Below are 20,507 nucleotides of genomic sequence, written 5' to 3'. Positions count from 1 at the left end.
CTGACCAATATGGTGAAACCCCGTCTCTACTAAAAAATACGAAAATTAGCCGGGTGTGGTGGTGTGCGCCTGTAGTTCCAGCTACTCGGGAGGCTGAGACAGGAGAATTGCTTGAACCCAGGAGGCAAAGGCTGCAGTGACCCGATATCGTGCCCCTGCACTCCAGCCTGGGCGAGAGAGCCAGACTCCGTATCAAAAAAAAAAAAAAAAAAAGCCAAAAAACAAAAACAAAATTCTAGGCTGGGGTGCCTAATGCCACACACTCATAGGGTCTACCAGCTGAAGCCTTTTGAAAACTTTTGATATGAAGGGACAGAAAATAAAGAATACAGTCAATTGTGAAATAATTTCTCTTTATTTATTTTAATACATATATATTTTCTACCTTTTTATTTGCTATTCCATTATATAAGGTTCTCTTTTTTATATTCATATTGGACCTTCTTTCCAGCTTGTGAGAAAAAATTCATTCCAGTTGCTGAACTCTTTCTTGTATTTAATGTGTTATTTCTCTGGCAGCTTTTTAGATTTCTTTTCTATCTTCGGTTTTCAGCAATTTGACTAGTAGGTGTGGTTTTTCTTCATATTAACCCTGTTAACAATTTGCAGAGCTTTTTGAATTTGTAATTTTATGTCAGACCAATGCGAAGTTTTTGGCTATTAGTTAAATATTTTTCTCTGTTCTAAATGCAGAGTCTTAGAGAGGAAGGCGTACTTTTCAATTCATGTCTTTCTACATTATATGAATTATATTTCACAATAAACATATTTATTTATTTAGAGGTGGAGTTTCGCTCTTGTTGCCCAGGCTGGAGTGCAATGGTGCAATCTCAGCTCACCACAACCCCCACCTCCTGGGTTCAAACGATTCTTCTGCCTCAGCCTCCCGAGTAGCTGGGATTACAAGCATGTGTCACCATGCCCGGCTAAATTTGTATTTTTAGTAGAGACGGGGTTTCTGCATGTTGGTCAGGCTGGTCTCAAACTCTCAAGCTCAGGTGATCCGCCGGCCTAGGCCTCCCAAAGTGCTGGGATTACAGGCATGAGCCACCGCGCCTGGCCCAATAAACATATTTAGAAAGTAATGTTAGGTACTACTACTGTGCCACAATTGTAAAGCTAGCTGAATACAACAATAATACTATAGTATTTAATATCATGGTTTCTGTTTTCATTAATTATCATCTGGCTAGGTAACAAATATTCAACACAAATCATTCAGTAAAAATTAATTAAATGCAGATTCAGGAAATTTTAATAACAAATACACACAAAATAGTGTTCCATTTGTAATTTCTTTCCTTCTACAGTGTTGTCTGAACCTTCTGTAATTTCAGACATTGTATTAGAGGAGGACATACGGGGGACTGAAAGATAAGAAAGAATAAACAAAATATAAAGAAATAACATATAAATTTATTTAGGTATTGATTTTTTAAGTCCCTGATTATTAGAGTTTATAGAAAGGTATGATTCTAAGAGCTTTATGTAAGTAGTATGTTTACACTTTCTCCTAAAGCACACGTTTTTATAGTTTTTTGAAAACTGGTAAAGCTAGACTGATGTCTGTAGGCCACTATCCCTGTTGACATTCCTTATTAGGAAACCCGTATAAAGTACACTTTGTATTTACATAACATTTAAGAAGGTATTGCAAAGTTTTAAGATACCCTATCCGACGGTGTGGTGGCTCACGCCTGTAATCCCAGCACTTTGGGAGGCCGAGGCGGGCGGATCACAAGTTCAGGAGATCCAGACCATCCTGGCTAATACAGTGAAACCTCGTCTCTACTAAAAATACAAAAAATTGACTGGGCGAGGTGGCGGGCGCCTGTAGTCCCAGCTACTGGGGAGGCTGAAGCAGGACAATGGCATAAACCGGGGAGGCGGAGCTTGCAGTGAGCGGAGATCCTGCCACTGCACTCCAGCCTGGGCGACAGAGACTATGTCTCCAAAAAAAAAAAAGATAACATATCAGGCCAGGCATGGTGGCTCACACCTGTAGTCCCAACTTTGGGAGACTGAGACAGGCCCTGAGGTCAGGAGTTCAAGACCACCCTGGCCAACATGGTGAAACCCCACCTCTACTAAAAATACAAAAATTAGCTGGGTGTAGTGACCGGCTCCTATAATCCCAGCTACTTGGGAGGCTGTGGCAGGAAAGTCGCTTGGGAGGTAGAGGTTGCAGTCAGCTGAGACTGGGTGACAAGAGCCAGACTCCAACTCAAAAAAAAAAAAAAAAGATACCCTATCAAGTGGTAACTGTGTTGGACAGCATCCAGTATACTGTTATCCCTTGAAACTAAGTTGATATTAATTGAAGCAGAAGTTTGTTATAATGAATTATAAATATTTTTGTAATACTACTTTTACACCATGTGATTTGCTTTGAATCATTATGCGAAGAGCAAGATCTTGGAGTTTTTTGTTCCTTGTTGCTCAATCCTTATTTAAGGCCTGAAATAGTAATGAATCCTATGGCATCTATGTTTGGTATGACCTTAACCTTTTAACATTTAAATTCTTAGCTAATATTTCAAATACATATTAAATACATCATGTATGAGCACCTTGAGAACAGAAATCTTACTTGAGTGTCTTACACACAGACTACACTCAATAAATGATCTCGGTTTTTGTTTTTTAATATCATTCACCTAAGCCAATAAACTTATTTGGTTGAGTTACTGAAGATATTTTGAGATTAAACTTCTGATCTTTTAAATTTAGATTTGTGTTATTTAAATAAGTGACCGGTTTAAACTGTGGTTTCTCCATTTTTTTTCCTTCTGCTTTATAAAGGTTTATGTCATTAAAACACTGTATCTATTAGGTACTCCTAAATGTACAGATAATTATTATAGTGATTTGATAATTAATTATGCACTCTCGGCCAAACCTGAAGCACCAACTCTCAGTTTATCTGTGTGGTAATTTCCACAGCTTTTTTTTTTTGTTTTTGTTTTTGAGACCAAGTCTTGCTCAGCTGCCCAGGCTGTAGTGCAGTGGTGTGATCTTGGCTCACTGCAGACACCGTCTTCTGAGTTCAAGCAATTCTCCTGTCTCAGCCTCCTGAGTAGCTGGGATTACATGCACCCGCCATCATGCCCAGCTAATTTTTGTGTTTCAGTAGAGACAGGGTTTCACTATGTTGGCCAGGCTGGTCTTAAACTCCTGACCTCAGGTGATATGCCCGCCTCGGCTTCCCAAAGTGCTAGGATTACAGGTGTGAGCCACTGTGCCCAGCCCACACAGCTCTTATAAACTGCTAGCTTATGCAATTTACAAACTTTAAAAAAATCTTGTTACAATTTTTATTTTTATTTTTATAATTTTGTTATAAAGGTAATATACACTGATGTTTAAAACTTTTAAAAAAACAGATAAGTGAAAAGGAAAAGAATCTGCATACTTACTATTCAGAGATAGTCTTTAAACATTTTATGATTATCTTTCTACTGTACTTTTTATGTATATAAATATTTGCCAAAATGTATCATATTATATATGTTGTTTTTGAACTTGTTTTTCTAAATTTATAATAGATCATGGAACTTATAGCATTATTTATATTTTTCTACAATATAACTTTTTAGGGCTATAGTTATATATTGTCCTGTTACATTTATATATCATAATTATTTAAATATTTATTATAAAACATTAACATTCCAATTTTTCAGTTATTGAGAATGCTACAACTTATAGCACTTGCTTATACAATTTGAATTTTTTTTTTTTTTTGAGACAGGGTCTTTCTCTGTCGCCTAGGCTGTAGTGCAGTGGTATGATCACAGCTCATTGCATCCTTGACCTCCCTAGGCTCAGGAGATCCTCTCTGCTTAGCCTCCTGAGTAGCTGGGACTACAGGGTGTGCCATCACACCCAGCTAATTTTTGTTTTTATTTCTAGAGACAAGGTTTTGCTATGTTGCTCAGGCTGGCCTTGAACTACTGAGGGTCAGGCGATCTGCCTACCTCAGCTTCACAAAGTGCTGGAATTGCAGGCGTGAGCCACCACAACTGGCCAATTTAAAAGTTTTAAACATGAGAAAAGTTATAGATATGCTAGAAACATATATGAAGAATTATCATCAAATTGATGTTTCCAAAATTACGGAGATAGGCAGTGAGAAATCTATTTTGTCTTAGATTCTTTTTCCCATAGTGTATACTCTTTGGCTTTAGCCCCAAATTCCTTATTCACTGAGAATTTGAAATTTGGCAGAGTGTACATGTAACTTTTTCAGTTACGCTAGTCAGTTTTGATTTGTCATAAGCTTTGAATAAAAATACCTTATTACAATTGCTTAATAATAGTTATTCTATATTTTCGTATGTTTTTAAAGAGACATTTGCTGGTTATTTTGGTTATATCTACTGCATGTCTAATCATGTATTGTTTTATTTATTGAACCATCTTAGGCATTGCTATTAAACTTTAAAAAGTGAGTGTTTTGAAATCAAAGAAGCAAACAACTGACAGAACCATAACTTTTGTTTCTATAAGATAGAAATAAATCATTATCTAAAGTATTAATGCAATATAAAATCACTATTAGTATAGCTAAGCTAATTATAACCTTAGATTATCAGTTGTATTCCCCAGGTGATCTGTATTTAATGTGTGTTTCCAACAGGTTCATTCCAGCCAACAAATGAAATGATGCTTAAATTTTATAGCTTCTATAAGCAGGCAACTGAAGGACCCTGTAAACTTTCAAGGCCTGGATTTTGGGATCCTATTGGAAGATATAAATGGTAATTTTTTGTGTAGAGCTATGCAAGAATTTAAATTTTAATGACATAATTATCATATGGCTATTACTTAAGTGGTTATACATTATTCTGTGCAGAAAGTGTCCTAGGTATCTAGGTATTGGGTACAATTTTTATCCTCCAGGTTCTTTTTTTTTTTTTTTTTGAGATGGAGCCTCATTCTGTCGCCCAGGCTGGAGTGCAGTGGCAGGATCTCGGCTCACTGCAGCCTCTGCCTCCTGAGTTCAAGTGATTCTCCTGCCTCAGCAACCTGAGTAGCTGGGATTACAGGCGTGCGCCACCACGCCCAACTAATTTTTGTATTTTTAGTAGAAACGGGGTTTCACTATGTTGGCCAGGCTGGTCTCAAACTCCTGGCCTCAGGTGATCCACCCACCTCGGCCTCCCAAAGTGCTGGGATTACAGGTGTGAGCCACCATGCCCAGCCTTTCCAGGTGCTCTTAGTACAATTTTACACAAATAGGAAAATCTTGGGGAGGACAGAAGAACAGTAAAACCAAAAGGGATAGGTACCTCAAAGATAAAGAAGCATTTTCAGTTAATCTTTACTTTTATGGAGTTTTTCCCATTTTTTTTTAAAGGCAAGAGCAACTCCCTAAGTTAAAAGAAACAAACCTTAACTGCCTCTTTTGCCTCCAAGAAAAATAATGGCTTTTCCTTGTTTGTGTTGAGCCGTGAAGATAATAAGTAATAGGAATATGACTCAGGTACTGCCACACTTTTTCTCTAAGCCGTCACTTCTGACCTACTGTAATTGATTAGAAATTTGATTTTTTGTATACTTAAAAGAATTCTAAACTAAAAAGTATACTGAAAAGAATTATAAACTATACATTAAAAGAATTATAGACACAGATACCTGTACCTATCTGTGCTGTTTTCCCAGTTGAGTAACAGTTGATATTCTTAATATAATTGAAACCTTCACAAATGTCTGAGAAAAGTCAATTTTAGGCTGTACATTATGAACAGAATATGCTAATTGGTGAAACATGTTTTATTTATTTATTTGTTTTTGAGATGGAGTTTCGCTCTTATTGCCCAGGCTGGAGTGCGATGGCGCGATCTCAACTCACCACAACCTCCGCCTCCCAGGTTCAAGCGATTCTCCTGCCTCAGCCTCCTGAGTAGCTGGGATTACAGGCATGTGCCACTATGCCTGGCTAATTTTGTATTTTTAGTAGAGATGGGGTTTCTCCATGTTGGTCACGCTGGTCTTGAACTCCTGACCTCAGGTGATCCGCCTGCCTCGACCTCCCATGAGACACTGCGCCCTGCGGTGAAGCATGTTTTAAAACCCACACTTTTTTTGGACACAGGGTCTCACTCCCATCACTCAGGCTGGAGTGCAGTGGCACGATCACGGCTCACTGCAACCTCTGCCTCCTGGGCTGAAACAATTCTCCCACCTCAGCCTCCCTAGTAGCTGGGACCACATGCTTGTGCCATCACACCCGGCTAATTTTTAAAATGTTTTCCTAGACGGGGTTTGCCTGTGTTGCCCAGGCTGATCTCCAATTCCTGGTCTCAAGTGATCCACCTGCCTTGGCTGGGATTACAGGTGTGAACCACCATGCCACACCAGTTTGTTTTTTTTTTTCTGTTGAGATGGAGTCTCGCTCTGTCTCCCAGGCTGGAGTGCAATGGTGCGATCTTGGCTCACTACAATCTCTGCCTCCCAAGTTCAAGCAGTTCTCCTGCCTCAGCCTCACGAGTAGCTGGGATTCCAGGCACTTGCCACCACGCCTGGCTAATTTTTGTGTCTTTAGTAAAGACAGAGTTTTACCATGTTGTCCAGGCTGGTCTCAAACTCCTTACCTAAAGTGATCTGCCCACCTTGGCCTCTCAAAGTGCTGGGATTACAGGCGTGAGCCACTGCACCCAGCCCATTTTTGTTTGTTTTTTGTCCACATATTGTGATGTTCGGTTTCTTCACCCTGAATTGGAAGTGCCTAAGCTTGTTTTAAGATTTCTTAGTACTCTGCTTTCCTTTAAGATCTTTATGAATTGTCATAAAATAACAGGTTAAATGAAATAGTAATATGTTATTATTTAATACAACTTAATTTTAATAGTATTAAATATTATTTAATATGATTTTATTTACCCATTTTAAGAAGATTTAATTATTTGCTTCATGTTTCCCCCTAGAATTGACCTTTGGTGGAGTTAAACACCTTTGGGGAAAAACATATAAAAAGGAGGGTTTACACGTCGGGCAAAAATTTGAAAGAACTATTATTATTTAGGGGTTTAAAAATTTCCTGTCTCTCACATTTTCAATATCCTAGAAGTGAGAAACCATTTCCTTTTCAGTTCAAATGTACAAGTTAGGCTCTTATTTAAATTAATAGAACCTTTTAACCAAAATGTCTGTTCATTTAAAACATGGCTGGCTGGGTGCAGTGGCTCATCCCTCTAATCCCAGCACTTTGAGAGATCAAGGTGGTGGATCACTTGAGGTTAGGAGTTCGAGACCAGCCTGGCCAACATGGTGAAACTCCATCTCTACTAAAATACAAAAATTATCTGAGTGTGGAGGCGCATGCCTGTAATACCAGCTACTCAGGAGGCTGAGGCAGGAGAATCTCTTGAATCCAGGAAGTGGAGGTTGCAGTGAGCCAAGATCACACCACTGCACTCCAGCCTGGGCGGCAGAGTGAGACTCCATCTCAAAAAAAAAAAAAACATGCCTGAGTGTTACAGCTCTTTTAGAATTTTTCTAGCAGGCTTTCTGGTCTTTACTGGAAAGCCTATTGAGAAATTTATATTAAAAAGAAAAAGAAAAAAGAAAATATGCCTGCCACAATTAATGTAGTCTTTTACACTTGATCTTAGCCAAAGCCTGAGAAGCAATAATGTAGTCTTCTAAAATGTTTATTTCTGTTACTGTTCTTTGTAATAATATAAAAACTTTGAAGAGTTCTTATCAAATATTTATGAATAGTCTGTAGTCTCTGGTATATTACTACATAGATGGGTTATATACTTATTTGTTTTAAATACTATTTAATTTGCTAGTTTATTTGCTGTAATAATTTTCTTCATGGTGGCACATTTAAGACAATCCTGTTATGGCTTTAAGTAGAGCCTGTTTTAATTAGTAACCCTATAGCATCAACTATAAATTGTATTCTGAGCAATGAAAACTCAGATGTCTCTTTGTCATTATGTGGATATTTTCATTTCTAGGGATGCTTGGAGTTCACTGGGTGATATGACCAAAGAGGAAGCCATGATTGCGTATGTTGAAGAAATGAAAAAGGTAGGGAAAATAATTCACAGGTAAAATGAAAATTCAGAGCAGCTCTAATTTAATTTGGTTATCAGACAAATTAGCTGCTTTGCTTTAAGGAGACTGTAGTATGTTATACAATAGGATCTAGATTATTGGGTTTATTAGGACTCTTCTGCTTCATTAAAGTTCATCTTAAGATAAGTGTTTTTTTCCTTAAGATATATAACACTGTGATGATGTGATGTTTTGTTTTTGTTTTGAGATGGAGTCTTGCTCTGTAGCCCTGGCTGGAGTGCAGTGGCGTGACCTTGGCTTGCTGCAACCTCCACCTTTCAGATTCAAGCGATTCTCCTGTCACAGCCTCCCGAGTAGCTGGGACTACAGGTGTGCACCACTACGCCCAGCTAATTTTTGTATTTTTAGTAGAAATGTGGTTTTTCCATGTTGGCCAGGCTGGTCTCAAACTTCTGACCTCAAGTGATCCACGTGCCTCAGCATCCCAAAGTGCTGGGATTACAGGCATGAGCTACTGCGCCTAGCCTGTTTTTTGATTTTTAATCTCCCCTATCTTTCTCTATAGTCAACTTCTTAAGAAGTGTAGAAATAGTAATCTTTGAAAATACTGAAGTCTCTTACTCAGGAGTCTAGGAAGTAGCTGGACTCTCTTGAAAGTATTTCTGCTTTGGAACTTTTTACTTAGTTCAATAGTGTTCTCATCCCAGTTTTCACTCATAAATTGAGGTAGGTATTCTCATCACTGGAATTCTGTAAAAAGTTACATTTTTCTGTGAGTACATAGATCCTTCAGAAGTGTAATAAGATAAGTTTTTTTCTGTGAGTACATAGATCCTTCAGAAGCATAGTAAGATAAGTTTTCAGGTTCTCTGCTAACTAGTAAGCAGGGACGTTCATTTTAACTAGCTCTTGTAAGTGTGTCAAAGGCATTCTTTTGAGGAGCAAGTATATGAAGAAATCATGAATTTTATTTATTTTATTTTATTTTATTTTATTTTATTTATTTATTTATTTTTTGAGACGGAGTCTCGCTCTGTCCCCAGGCTGGAGTGCAGTGGCCTGATCTCGGCTCACTGCAAGCTCCGCCTCCTGGGTTTACGCCATTCTCCTGCCTCAGCCTCCTGAGTAGCTGGGACTACAGGCACCCGCCATCTCGCCCGGCTAATTTTTTGTATTTTTTAGTAGAGACGGGGTTTCACTGTGTTAGCCAGGATGGTCTCGATCTCCTGACCTCGTGATCCGCCCGTCTCGGCCTCCCAAAGTGCTGGGATTACAGGCTTGAGCCACCGCGCCCGGCCAGAAATCATGAATTTTAAAGATGATCATAGAGACTTTTTTTTTTGAGATGCAGTCTCGCTCTGTTGCCTGGGCTAGAGTGCAGTGGCATGATCTTGGCTGACTGCAACCTTCGCCTCCTGGGTTCAAGAGATACTTTTGCCTCAGCCTCCCAAGTAGCTGGGATTACAGGTGCACGCCACCACACCAGGCTAATTTTTGTATTGTTAGTACAGGTGGGATTTCACGACGTTGGCCAGGCTGGTCTCAAACTCCAGACCTCAGGTGATCCACCCGCCTTGGCCTCCCAAAGTGCTGGGATGATGGGCATTAGCCACCATGCCCAGCTGAGACTTTTTATAAAGAACCATTTTTATGTTAGACATGGGTCAGAGGTTGTGAAATCTAAGTTTGATAATTTAAAATAAATTATCTTTGAACATAAAGAAAATCTGTAAAAAAGAATAGTTTTATGCCATATGATTTGATGGTATTAATCTTGGTAGTAATTTTTATTTTTATTACTAGATTTAGACTAGTTTTTTTTTTTTTTTTTTTTTAATTTCTCCTACACTGCTTATAGTCTTGCCCTTTGTTACCTTCTTGCAGTTTTTGTTTGGTAGACTTTGTAACAAAGGGCAGAGTTTAGTTCTTTTGGCTATTAACTATGTCAATAACACAATAACAGATAGGCCTTTCAAAAGCGGAGAAAGAAAGATAATCGAAAGCTGTTTGGTTTCAATTTCTTTATAATTTTTAGGACATGCTTCTATAATGTAAAGTTGAATTGACACATTAAGTAACATTTACCCATTTTTCCTATTCAATTGTGTTAATTAATGGTATAGCCACATTTTAAAGTTGGAGGACGATGAAGCAATGTATATTCTGCCTTTTTCCCTAAGAAAGATTAAAACTATATTGCTGCTAAAATACCTGTAACTCATTCTTTAATTAAAATAATTTACTTTTTTCATTCAGACTTTAAAAATGTTATTGCATATTGTGAATATGGCAAAGTTTACAGTGCAGTTTTAGAGGTAAACCTAAAAATATCAAGATACCCATAAATTGAAAATTTGATTACTCTTTTGAATTGTTTTTAGAGTTTAGCTTTATGACTTATCAGTCAATAAAATTGCATGTTTCTAAATAATCTTGTGGGATAGTACATTATCCCAAAGATTTGATTATTGAATTTGGGACTTATTCTAATTTTAATAATTTACTAATTGAAGCACTTGTTAAATTATCTCCTTAAATATAGTCTTTGTCATTTTTTTTTTTTTTGAGACAGGGTGTGGTTCTGTTGCCCAGGTTGGAGTGCAGTGGTGCATGCCTCAGCCTCCCAAGTAACTGGGATTACAGGGGCATGCCATCAAGCCCAGCTAATTTTTAGTATTTTTAGTAGAGATAGGGTTTCACTGTGTTGGCCAGGCTGGTCTCAAACTCTCAAACTCCTGACCTCAGGTGATAAACTCGCCTCGGCCTCCCAAAGTGCTGGGATTACAGGCATGAGCCACTGTGCGCCTGGCCTGTCACTGTCATTATTCTTTGGAGTATAAACTCATTTTATGTCTTTGCAGTCAGAGGTTTCAGCAATCTTATTGATTTAACTTATATTTTATAATGAATGATGTTTTGTAGAAAGTGACTTTTCATAATTTTTAAGTTGCCCCATAAAATATCACTGAGAAAGTTGATTGAATAAAAAATTCTTTTAATGCTGGGCATGGTGGCTCATGCCTGCAATCCCAGAACTTTGGGAAGCCGAGGCGGGCAGATCACCTGAGGTCAGGAATTTGAGAACAGCCTGGCCAGTATGACGAAACCCTGTCTCTACTAAAAATACAAAAAAATTAGCCTGGTGTGGTGGCATGCACCTGTAGTCCCAGCTACTCGGGAGGCTGAGGCAGGAGAATCATTGAACCAGGGAGGCAGAGGTTGCAGTGAGCCTAGATTGTACCACTGCACTGCAGCCTGGGTGACAGAGCAAGAATCTCTCTCAAAAAAAAAAAAAAAACAAAAAAAACCAACTATTTTAGCATAATAGAATTATGTTTTGTAGAAAATTGCTTTTCATAATTGATAAAGTGTCCCATCAAATGTCACTGAAAAACTTGATAGAATAAAACATTATTTTAATATAATGTAATAGGATTTTAGCTTTGAGGGAAAATAATGTGGTTTGAGGGGTGGGAGAAATGCATGTTTAATTCAATAAGGTTTATTTATAGATGTATAAAATTATCTTTTTTTGAGGCAGAGTCTCGCATTGTCGCCTGGGCTAGAGTGTAATGGCACCATCTTGGCTCACTGCAACCTCTGCCTCCTCGGTTCACGTCATTCTCCTGCCTCAGCCTCCTGAGTAGCTGGGATTACAGGTGCAAACCACCACACCTGGCTAATCTTTTGTATTTTTAGTAGAGATGGGATTTCACTGTGTTGGCCAGACTGATCTCAAACTCCTAACTCCGTGATCTTCCCACTTCGGCCTCCCAAAGTGCTGGGATTATAGGCATAAGCCACCACGCCTGGCCAAAATTCTATTTTTTTTTTTTTTTTGTACAAATTTAGGCTATCTTCTGGGGATTCCCAGAGTATTCAGCTAACATTTGAATAATGTACCTTATGTCTGTTGAATTTAAAAAGAGATGGGTATCCTCAACCCTGGCTACACATTAGAATCACTAGGGGATCTTGTGAAAAAATACAAATGCCCCAGGAACCTCAGACTAATTATTTCAGGATTTCTAAGAGATTGGGATAATCTCTGTAATATAGGGAGGATTAGAGAATGGTCCCATTAAAGATGGAATCTTGGCCGGGTGCGGTGGCTCAAGCCTGTAATCCCAGCACTTTGGGAGGCTGAGACAGGCGGATCACCTGAGGTCAGGAGTTCGAGACCAGCCTGGCCAACATGGTGAAACTCCATCTCTACTAAAATACAAAAATTTAGCTGGGTGTGATGGCAGGCACTTGTAATCTCATCTACTAGAGAGGCTGAGACAGAAGAATCACTTGAATCAAGGAGGGGAGGTTGCAGTGAGCCAAGATCACACCATTGCACTCCAGCCTGAGCAACAGAGTGAGACTCTGTCTCAGAAAAGAAAGAGAAAGAGAGAGAAAAAAAGAAAGGAAGGAAAGAAAGGAAAGGAAAGAAAGGGAAGGAAAGGGAAAAAGGAAAAGGGAAGGAAAGGAAGGAAACAAGGAACCTGAAAGTTGCCATGGCTGAGGGTCTAGTCCAAGGGAGGAAAGGAAGAAGGGAGGAAGGGAGGGAAGGGAGGGAAGGGATGGAAAGGAGGGAAGGGAGGGAATGGAGGGAAGGGAAGGAAGGAAACAAGGAAACTGAAAGTTACCATGGCTGAGGGTCTAGTCCATAGCTCAACAACTCTAGAACACCAAGAACACCTACTTTCTCTGAGTACTGAGGGTTGGCTTTTGTTTTAAGGTTTCACTTGTGGTAAACATCTTTTGCACATTGAGGGGGAAAACGAATGCTAGTTTCTTAGAGTGAGTGATAGGCTTCTAGTGATCAGCATACTCAGGACTGATATCTAGGTCACTTTTCAAAAGGCTAAAAGCACTTGGGAGACTGAATTAATGATTCTGTTGTACAGAGAGTAGAGCGTTGGGATTTGGATGGCTTTAAGAGATGTGGTCATTTTGGACCAAAAAAGCCTGAGAAATTTACTCTTCGCTTTCTTAGAGTATATCTACACCTTTCCAGTATATTTTCATCATCTGGAAATGATGTCTCTCACTGAGGAAAAGTGCTGGATAGACCTAGAAGAATTATTGTGCTTTGGATGCTGCTTTTCTGGTGTCCATGCAGCTTACCAGATATTTCTGTCAAAACATTCTTCATTTGCTTGGGTTATAATATATTAAGTTAGCATAGTTAACTTATAACTTTAGACCAGGGATGTCCAATCTTTTGGCTTCCGTGAGCCACACTGGAAGAAGAATTGTTTTAGGCCGCACATAAAATACACAGATACTAACGATAGCTGGTGAACTAAAAAAAAAAAAAAAAAAAAAAAAGCAAAAAAAATCATAATGTTTTAAGAAAGTTTATGAATTTGGGCCAGGCGCAGTGGCTCACGCTAGTAATCCCAGCTAGTAATCCCAGCACTTTGGGAGGCCGAGGTGGGTGGATCTCTTGAGGTCAGGAGTTCAGACCAGCCTGGATAACATGGTGAAACCCTGTCTCTACTAAAAATACAAAAAGTTAGCCAATCATGGTGGTGTATGCCTGTAGTCTCAGCTACTCGGGCAGCTGAGATAGGAGAATTGTTTGAACCCCAGAGGCAGACGCTGCAGTGAGCCAAGATCGTGCCACTGTACTCCAGCCTGTGCGACAGAGTGAGACGCTGTCTCTATAAAAGAAAAAAAGAAAAAAAAAGTTTACGAATTTGTGTTGGGTATTTAAAGCCATCTTGGGCCACATGTGGCCTGAGGACTGCAGATTGGACAAGGTTGGTTTAGATAACATCTTCTCTGAGGGTAGGTAGTAGTTACCTAGACTGAGATTTGTCTGTGTCTGCTTGTGTGTGTGTGTGTGTGTGGTCTGTATCTCATGTGGGTACATGTGCACCATTTCTTGTATTTCAACATTGGTGTAAGGGAGATAATTTTGCAAATGGCTGAGATCATTCTTGGTTTGTGTATGTTTAAAGTTTCTTCCTCAGAGAATAACCTCTTCAAAAGGGTGGAGGCAAGGGCTGAGAAACTTCCTATTGGGTACTGGGTGACTGGATCAATAGAAGCCCAAACTTCAGCATCACACAGTATACCCTTATAACAAACCTGCACATATACCCTCTGAATCTAAAAGAAAAAGAAAAACCAAAGAGAGTAACCTCATCAATTTTGGGTGTGTCTTGCTTTGGCTACTGTGTCTTCACTATATTAACTACTGACATTCTGGTTTGTTGACAGAATGATTACTTAGTTGATACTTGCTTAGTGCCAACAGATACTCCTTTTATTTCGTGCTGACATTTCAAGTCCACAGTTTACTATTTTACCCTATGGGGCATGAGAAACCCAGATGCTGAATTTAGTAGCCTTAAAAATAAGGATGAAGTTAAGAAAGAGATCTTTTAATAAGCCTTGAGAAATAGAGATGTTGCTTGCTTGTCAGGATGTGGTATGTGATTGGCTTACTAGATTCTGCTAACTGAAGTCTTGATATTACAGCAGTGTGGGATGGTGTAAAGGGTGCTGATTTTTTTTTTTTTTTTTTTTTTTTTTTTTTTTTTTGAGACGGAGTCTCGCTCTGTCTCCCAGGCTGGAGTGCAGTGGCCGGATCTCAGCTCACTGCAAGCTCCGCCTCCCGGGTTTACGCCATTCTCCTGCCTCAGCCTCCCGAGTAGCTGGGACTACAGGCGCCCGCCACCTCGCCCGGCTAGTTTTTTGTATTTTTTAGTAGAGACGGGGTTTCACCGTGTTAGCCAGGATGGTCTCGATCTCCTGACCTCGTGATCCGCCCGTCTCGGCCTCCCAGAGTGCTGGGATTACAGGCTTGAGCCACCGCGCTGGGCCTAAGGGTGCTGATTTATGTTTGAATTACTTCTCTGCCATTTGTTAGTTGTGACTTGGTCACATTAAAGTAAACATTTCTCCTGGTTTGAATCTGATTCTCAGAATTATTATTATAATTCAAATATGTTACAACAGATATTTATAATAAACAATAAAACATTCCTCCACATGGCCCTAGCCTCATAACAAATGTTTCCTTTAGCAAAAAGAAATTTTGTGATTAAAGCATTCCTTTCACAGTACATTCAGAGGAGCAACAATCAGATAATTTACTACAAGCTGTAAAATTAAGTTATAATCACTAGAACCAGTTATTGTTAACATAGTTCATTCTGTATAATCTCTCTCAACAACCTCCTCCTACACGTACAACACAGTGGGGAATGGTGTTGATGAGCATGTCTCAGATCAAAATCCTGTTAGAGTTGCTGACTACCATAGACCACCGATGATCCATCTTATATCTGGTTTAGAAATAAAAGCATGTTGTTTGAACAATAATTTTAGGGTTTTGTCCTGGCACAGTGGCTAACACCTATAACCCTAGCACTTTGGGAGGCCGAGGTAGGTGAATCACTTATGAAGGTGTCTGAAATTGCTTGAAGGTGAGAATTGCTTGAACCCGGAAGGTGGAAGTTACAGTGAGCTGAGATCGTACTGCTGCACTACAGCCTGGGTGATGATGGAGTGAGATTCTGTCTCCAAAAAAAAAAAGAAAGAAAGAAAGAAAGAAAGGGAGCGGGGGAGCGAAGGAGCCAGTTCTGGTATCTTTTTTTTTTTTTTTTCTGGGGAGACAGAGTCTCACTCTGTTGCCCAGGCTGGAATGCAGTTGTGCAATCTTGGCTCACTGCAACCTCCACCTCCTGGGTTCAAACAATTCTCCTGCCTCATCCTCCCAAGTAGCTGGGATCACAGGTGCATGCCATCAAACGTGGCTAATATTTGTATTTTTAGTAGAGATGGAGCTTCACCATGTTGGCCAGGCTGGTCTCAAACTCCTGACCTCAGGTGATCCTCCCGCCTCGGCCTCCCAAAGTGCTGAGATTACTGGCATGAGCCTGGCCCCTGGTATCATATTAAACATACTGTGATTAGCACACATAGAGCTGACTTTATTCTTTTTAATATCTGCAAAATATTTCAAATCTAGAAGTACTTTAATTTCTTTGATCAGTCACCAATTGATGGCTGTTTAAATACCTTTTCAGTTAATTTACCTTGCTCTTTAAATTTGATGATTCTAAATTGGCCCATATTTATGAAGGTGTCTGGAAGTGATTGCCATTTCCTACTTTACTTTTGTGCCCTGTTAGAAATAACTACGCTACCTTATTGTTAAAGAACAGACATCATAATTTTATTCTAACTTGAGTTTTCTATTTCATTTAATGAAAGCCCCTAGTTTGTTTGTTTGTTTGTTTCCTTTATTTTTTTGGAGACAAGATCTCGCTCTGTTGCCTAGGCTGGAGTGCAGTGTGGTGTGATCATGGCTCACTGCAGCCTCAATTTCCTGGGCTCAAGAGATCCTTCCATCTCAGCCTGCTGAGTAGCTAGGACTACAGACATGCACCATCATGTCTGGATAATTAAACAGATTTTTTTTTTGTAGAGATGGGCTCTTACTATGTTGCCCAGGCAAGTCTCGAACTCCTGGGCTCAAGCCATCCTCCTCCTGCTTTGGCCTCCCAAAGTGCTAGGATTATAGGTGTGAGCCATTGTACCCTGACCCCTAGTTTTTAATACACAATTTATAGGTAATTGTATGAAATTTTACATGAAGCTCATGTAAAATAGTCTTCAAAATGAGAACGCTTTTAGAGCTTTAATATATTTGAAGCTTTTCTAGGAGTGTATATACATTTTTTAAAAGGATTCCTTTTATTTTATTTTTTAATTTTTGGAGATGGTATTTCACTCTGTCACCAAGCCTGGAGTGCAGTGGTGCCATAACGGCTCACTGTAGCCTCGATCTCACAGGCTCATGTAATCCTCCCATCTCAGCCTCTGGAGTAGCTGGGACCACAGGCACACACCACCATGCCTGGTTAATTAAATATAATTTTTTTTTTTGTAGAGACAGGGTCTCACTATGTTGCCAAGGCTGGTCTCAAACTCCTGGGCTCAAGCCATCCTCCTACCTTGGCCTCCCGAAGTGCTGGGATTACAGGCATAAGCCACCACCTCACCTGGCCACAGTGTGTATACATTAAGTATGTAATTAATGTAGATCCTTCAGAGAGTGTATTATGAATGTCAAATCTTAAAATTATTGACAAATTGGAAATAGGAGATTATCTGATACTAGTGGAGATCAAATTAAGAGTTTGTGATTTCACAATATTTGTTTCTTTTGATTACAGATTATTGAAACTATGCCAATGACTGAGAAAGTTGAAGAATTGCTGCGTGTCATAGGTCCATTTTATGAAATTGTCGAGGACAAAAAGAGTGGCAAGAGTTCTGATGTAACCTCAGGTTGGACTATTTTACCTATTTTTAAATTCATCAACTGATATATTATGCACATATTAATACTTGTATGTCTGATTTTTTTTCTTACTTTCACACGCCAGTCCGACTGGAGAAAATCTCTAAATGTTTAGAAGGTAGGAATCATGAAATCATGTAAAAGTTTTGTTTAAAATTTGCATGTCAAAAGAATTCTGCACAAACTTATAGAACTTACAGTCTTGTCACCCAGGAGTTTTCATTCCAAGCAAACATATTGTATGAAGTTCCAAAACATTATAAACCCTTAAAATTTTAACCCTAAAGTTGTAAGCTATTAAAATACACCAGGTAATTTACTTAGTATGTTCAAAATTATAGCAGAATTCATGGTTTTATTTTGATAGATCATGTTTTCTATTTTGCTTTGAGAATTAAATTAATAGTACATTGAATTCAATGATTTACTAGCTAATTTTAAAATGGATATGTTGGCCAGGTGTGGTGGCTCATGTCTGTAATCCCAGCACTTTGGGAGGCCAAAGCGGGCAGATCACCTGAGGTCAGGAGTTCAAGACCAGACTTGCCAACATGGTGAAACCCCGTCTCTACAAAAAACACAAAAATTAGCCAGGCATGGTGGCACACACCTGTGATCCCAGCTACTTGGCAGGCTGAGGCACAAGAGTCACTTGAACCCAGGAGGTGGAGGTTGCAGTGAGCCCAGATCACTCTGCTGTACTCCGGCCTGAGCAACGAGTGAGATGCTGTCTCTAAAAATGGATGTATTTAGAGTATGGTTTAACTGTAGTATAGTAAGCTAATGCAAGACAGTTAATTCATTTAGCTTTTTTTTTTTTTTCTTCTTCTTCTTTCAGTTCAAGCATCTCTGCACGGATTGCAGTTTTCTTTTTTTTTTTCTTGTAGAATTTTGTCTTCATGTACACAAAGGATTGAAAGGATTATGTTTTGCATATTTGTAGGAGTTGAATAAAATGCAAGATTTGTGTATTAACTAAACATTTGATCTTGAAATTTTTTTAGAAAGCAGGGTGAAATGAGACCACAAGAGTCAATTTACGAGAAAATTGTATACCCTTTAAATAAAAATTGCCTGGCATCCCCTTTTTTTCCTTGTCATCCCTATTTATAAGACATCTTTTAATAATTGACAGTAATGGCAGCATTTCAGAATAGTAATCTTCCTGTGCTGAAATCAGTCCTTGTACCTGTCACGGTAATAAACTATGTGCAAGTAGTACTGACTGCTTACTGGGCATAACTCTGTCACATCATTCTACATCTGATTAGCTTACAGAAGTCAAATATTAACAAGTAGTCCTTCTTACAAGGCATGCTTATTCAATTCAGAAAAAACTAAATGTTATTTGAGATGGAGTCTTCCTCTGTCACACTGACTGGAGTGCAGTGGTGCCATCTCGGCTCACTGCAACCTCTACCTCTTGGGTTCCAGCGATTCCCCTGACTTAGCCTCCCAAGTAGCTGGGATTGCAAGTGTGCACCACCATGCCTGGCTAATGTTTGTATTTTTAGTAGAGCCGGAGTTTTGCCATGTTGGCCAGGCTGATCTCGAACTCCTGACCTCAGGTAATCCTCCCAACTCAGTTTCCCAAAGCGCTGGAATTAAAGGCATGAGCCACTGTGCCCTGCCAGAAAAAAAAAAATTAAATGTTTTTAGTATGTCAGGCATGTTAGGATGCAGAGGGAAATAAATCTGGATCTGCTGCAGTGGTGTCCAGCCACTGGCCAGAGGCAGATATTTAAACAGCTAATTATAAAACAAAGAAGAGTAAATAATAGTAATAAAGGTGCAGGCTCACAGCTTCCTAGCTGTAACTTAAAATTTTTAAAATCTTTGAAGACCAGAAGTTTTTTGGTAAACTCATTTGGCAGCAAAACCTGTCTGATATGAACTAAAAATCTGGGGAGCAAAATCTGACCTAAAGTAAAACGAGGGTATTTTGAGTCTCTGTCCTCTTTAGTGTAACTATTTATATGTTTTGCTGCAAAAATCATATTTTCTCTTTTTAGTGAGAGCTGCCTTGGACTCTATTGGATGTGTTACATAATATACCAAATGGCATATGTACCATATAACCTTTGCAAAATTAGAAAACTTGAGATTTCAAAACATATCTGGATCCAAGGGTTGTAAGTAAGGGATTGTGGACCCTCACCCTAATTTTTTTAACCTGAGCCATTCTGGTGGACATTTAGGTTATTTATTCCTTCAGATCTTCAGAAAATACTGCTGAGAATGACCATATACATCTGTCATTTCATATATGTGAAAGCATATCTGTAAGAAATATTAGAAATGGAATTAAAAATGTTTGATGTTTGTAATTTTGTAAGATATTACCAAATTGCAAGACAGTTTGCAATCTTGCCTTTTTTTTCCTAAACAAAGCATTTTCTTAAAAGTAGCCATTTAGGTCCAATAGAACAGATGTATCAGTTTTACATGGCCATTTTCAGAATATACATATACAGTAAGTTTTGAAATTAGAATGATGAGTCCTCCAATTTTGTTCTTTTTCAAGATTGCTTTGGCTAATCTTGATCCTTCACATTTTCATATGAATTTTAGAATCTGCATGTCAATTTTTGCAAAAATGCCAGCTTGGATTTTGATAGAGATCGCAGTGAATTTGCAGATCATTTTGGGGAGTATTATCACTTCAAAAATATTGTCTTTCAATTCATGTTCTCAAAACAGTGTCCAGTAACCAACAGCCTTAGCAACAAATGTGATCTTTATAGAAATTCGGAATCTTACATCACCCTAGACCTACGAATTCAGAATCTGCATCTTAAATAGCTCTCAGGAGGTTTGTATGCACATTAAAGTTGAGAAGCTCTGATGTTACTCTCAGGATATAGCCTTGGCCACTTGGACAATTTGCTTTTCTAAGTGATTGATCACATCAGTGGATACTTTAAGAAAAAACTTAAATATCACAAAGACATGATAATTTGAGTTGTGCACCTGAAGCCCTAAAGGTAATACTGGAATAAAGTTTTTAAAATGGACTCCAACTGCAATATTGATGAGATTGTTGGTAGAACCAAAAATGTACTTTAGTTTTCAGCATGCTAGCATATAGGAAGTATCTCTTCATTTGCCATGTATGAAGATCCATTGATCTCTAACTTTATTTTTACTGATATTAACTTAAAAATAA

The 20,507-nt window shown here is 38.8% G+C and overlaps 1 protein-coding gene and 1 non-coding gene across 19 annotated transcripts in view; both read left to right on the top strand.

Annotated features, from left to right (window-relative positions):
* Positions 1-20,507, top strand: part of ACBD5 (acyl-CoA binding domain containing 5) — a 48,744-nt gene that overhangs the window by 2,249 nt on the left and 25,988 nt on the right. For 10 of the 18 annotated variants that reach the window (XM_033208852.1, XM_033208848.1, XM_033208849.1 and 7 more), the window contains 4 exons: positions 4,640-4,760; positions 7,971-8,043; positions 17,214-17,328; positions 17,427-17,459. In XM_033208852.1, coding sequence (XP_033064743.1) covers positions 4,640-4,760; positions 7,971-8,043; positions 17,214-17,328; positions 17,427-17,459 — 342 coding nt within the window. The remainder of the gene's footprint in view (positions 1-4,639; positions 4,761-7,970; positions 8,044-17,213; positions 17,329-17,426; positions 17,460-20,507) is intronic. The other 8 variants (XM_033208857.1, XM_033208862.1, XM_033208858.1 and 5 more) reach the window with 1 other exon arrangement.
* LOC117082896 lies at positions 7,474-7,535 on the top strand. The gene has a single exon (XR_004436823.1). It is a non-coding gene; the product is annotated as a U7 small nuclear RNA (small nuclear RNA).

This window comes from Trachypithecus francoisi, unplaced genomic scaffold (genome assembly GCF_009764315.1).
Source record: "Trachypithecus francoisi isolate TF-2019V2 unplaced genomic scaffold, Tfra_2.0 Lachesis_group9, whole genome shotgun sequence".
Lineage (NCBI taxonomy): Eukaryota > Metazoa > Chordata > Mammalia > Primates > Cercopithecidae > Trachypithecus > Trachypithecus francoisi.
The sequence above is the reverse complement of the archived record's forward strand: the minus strand, read 5'-3'. Positions and strand labels throughout refer to the sequence as shown.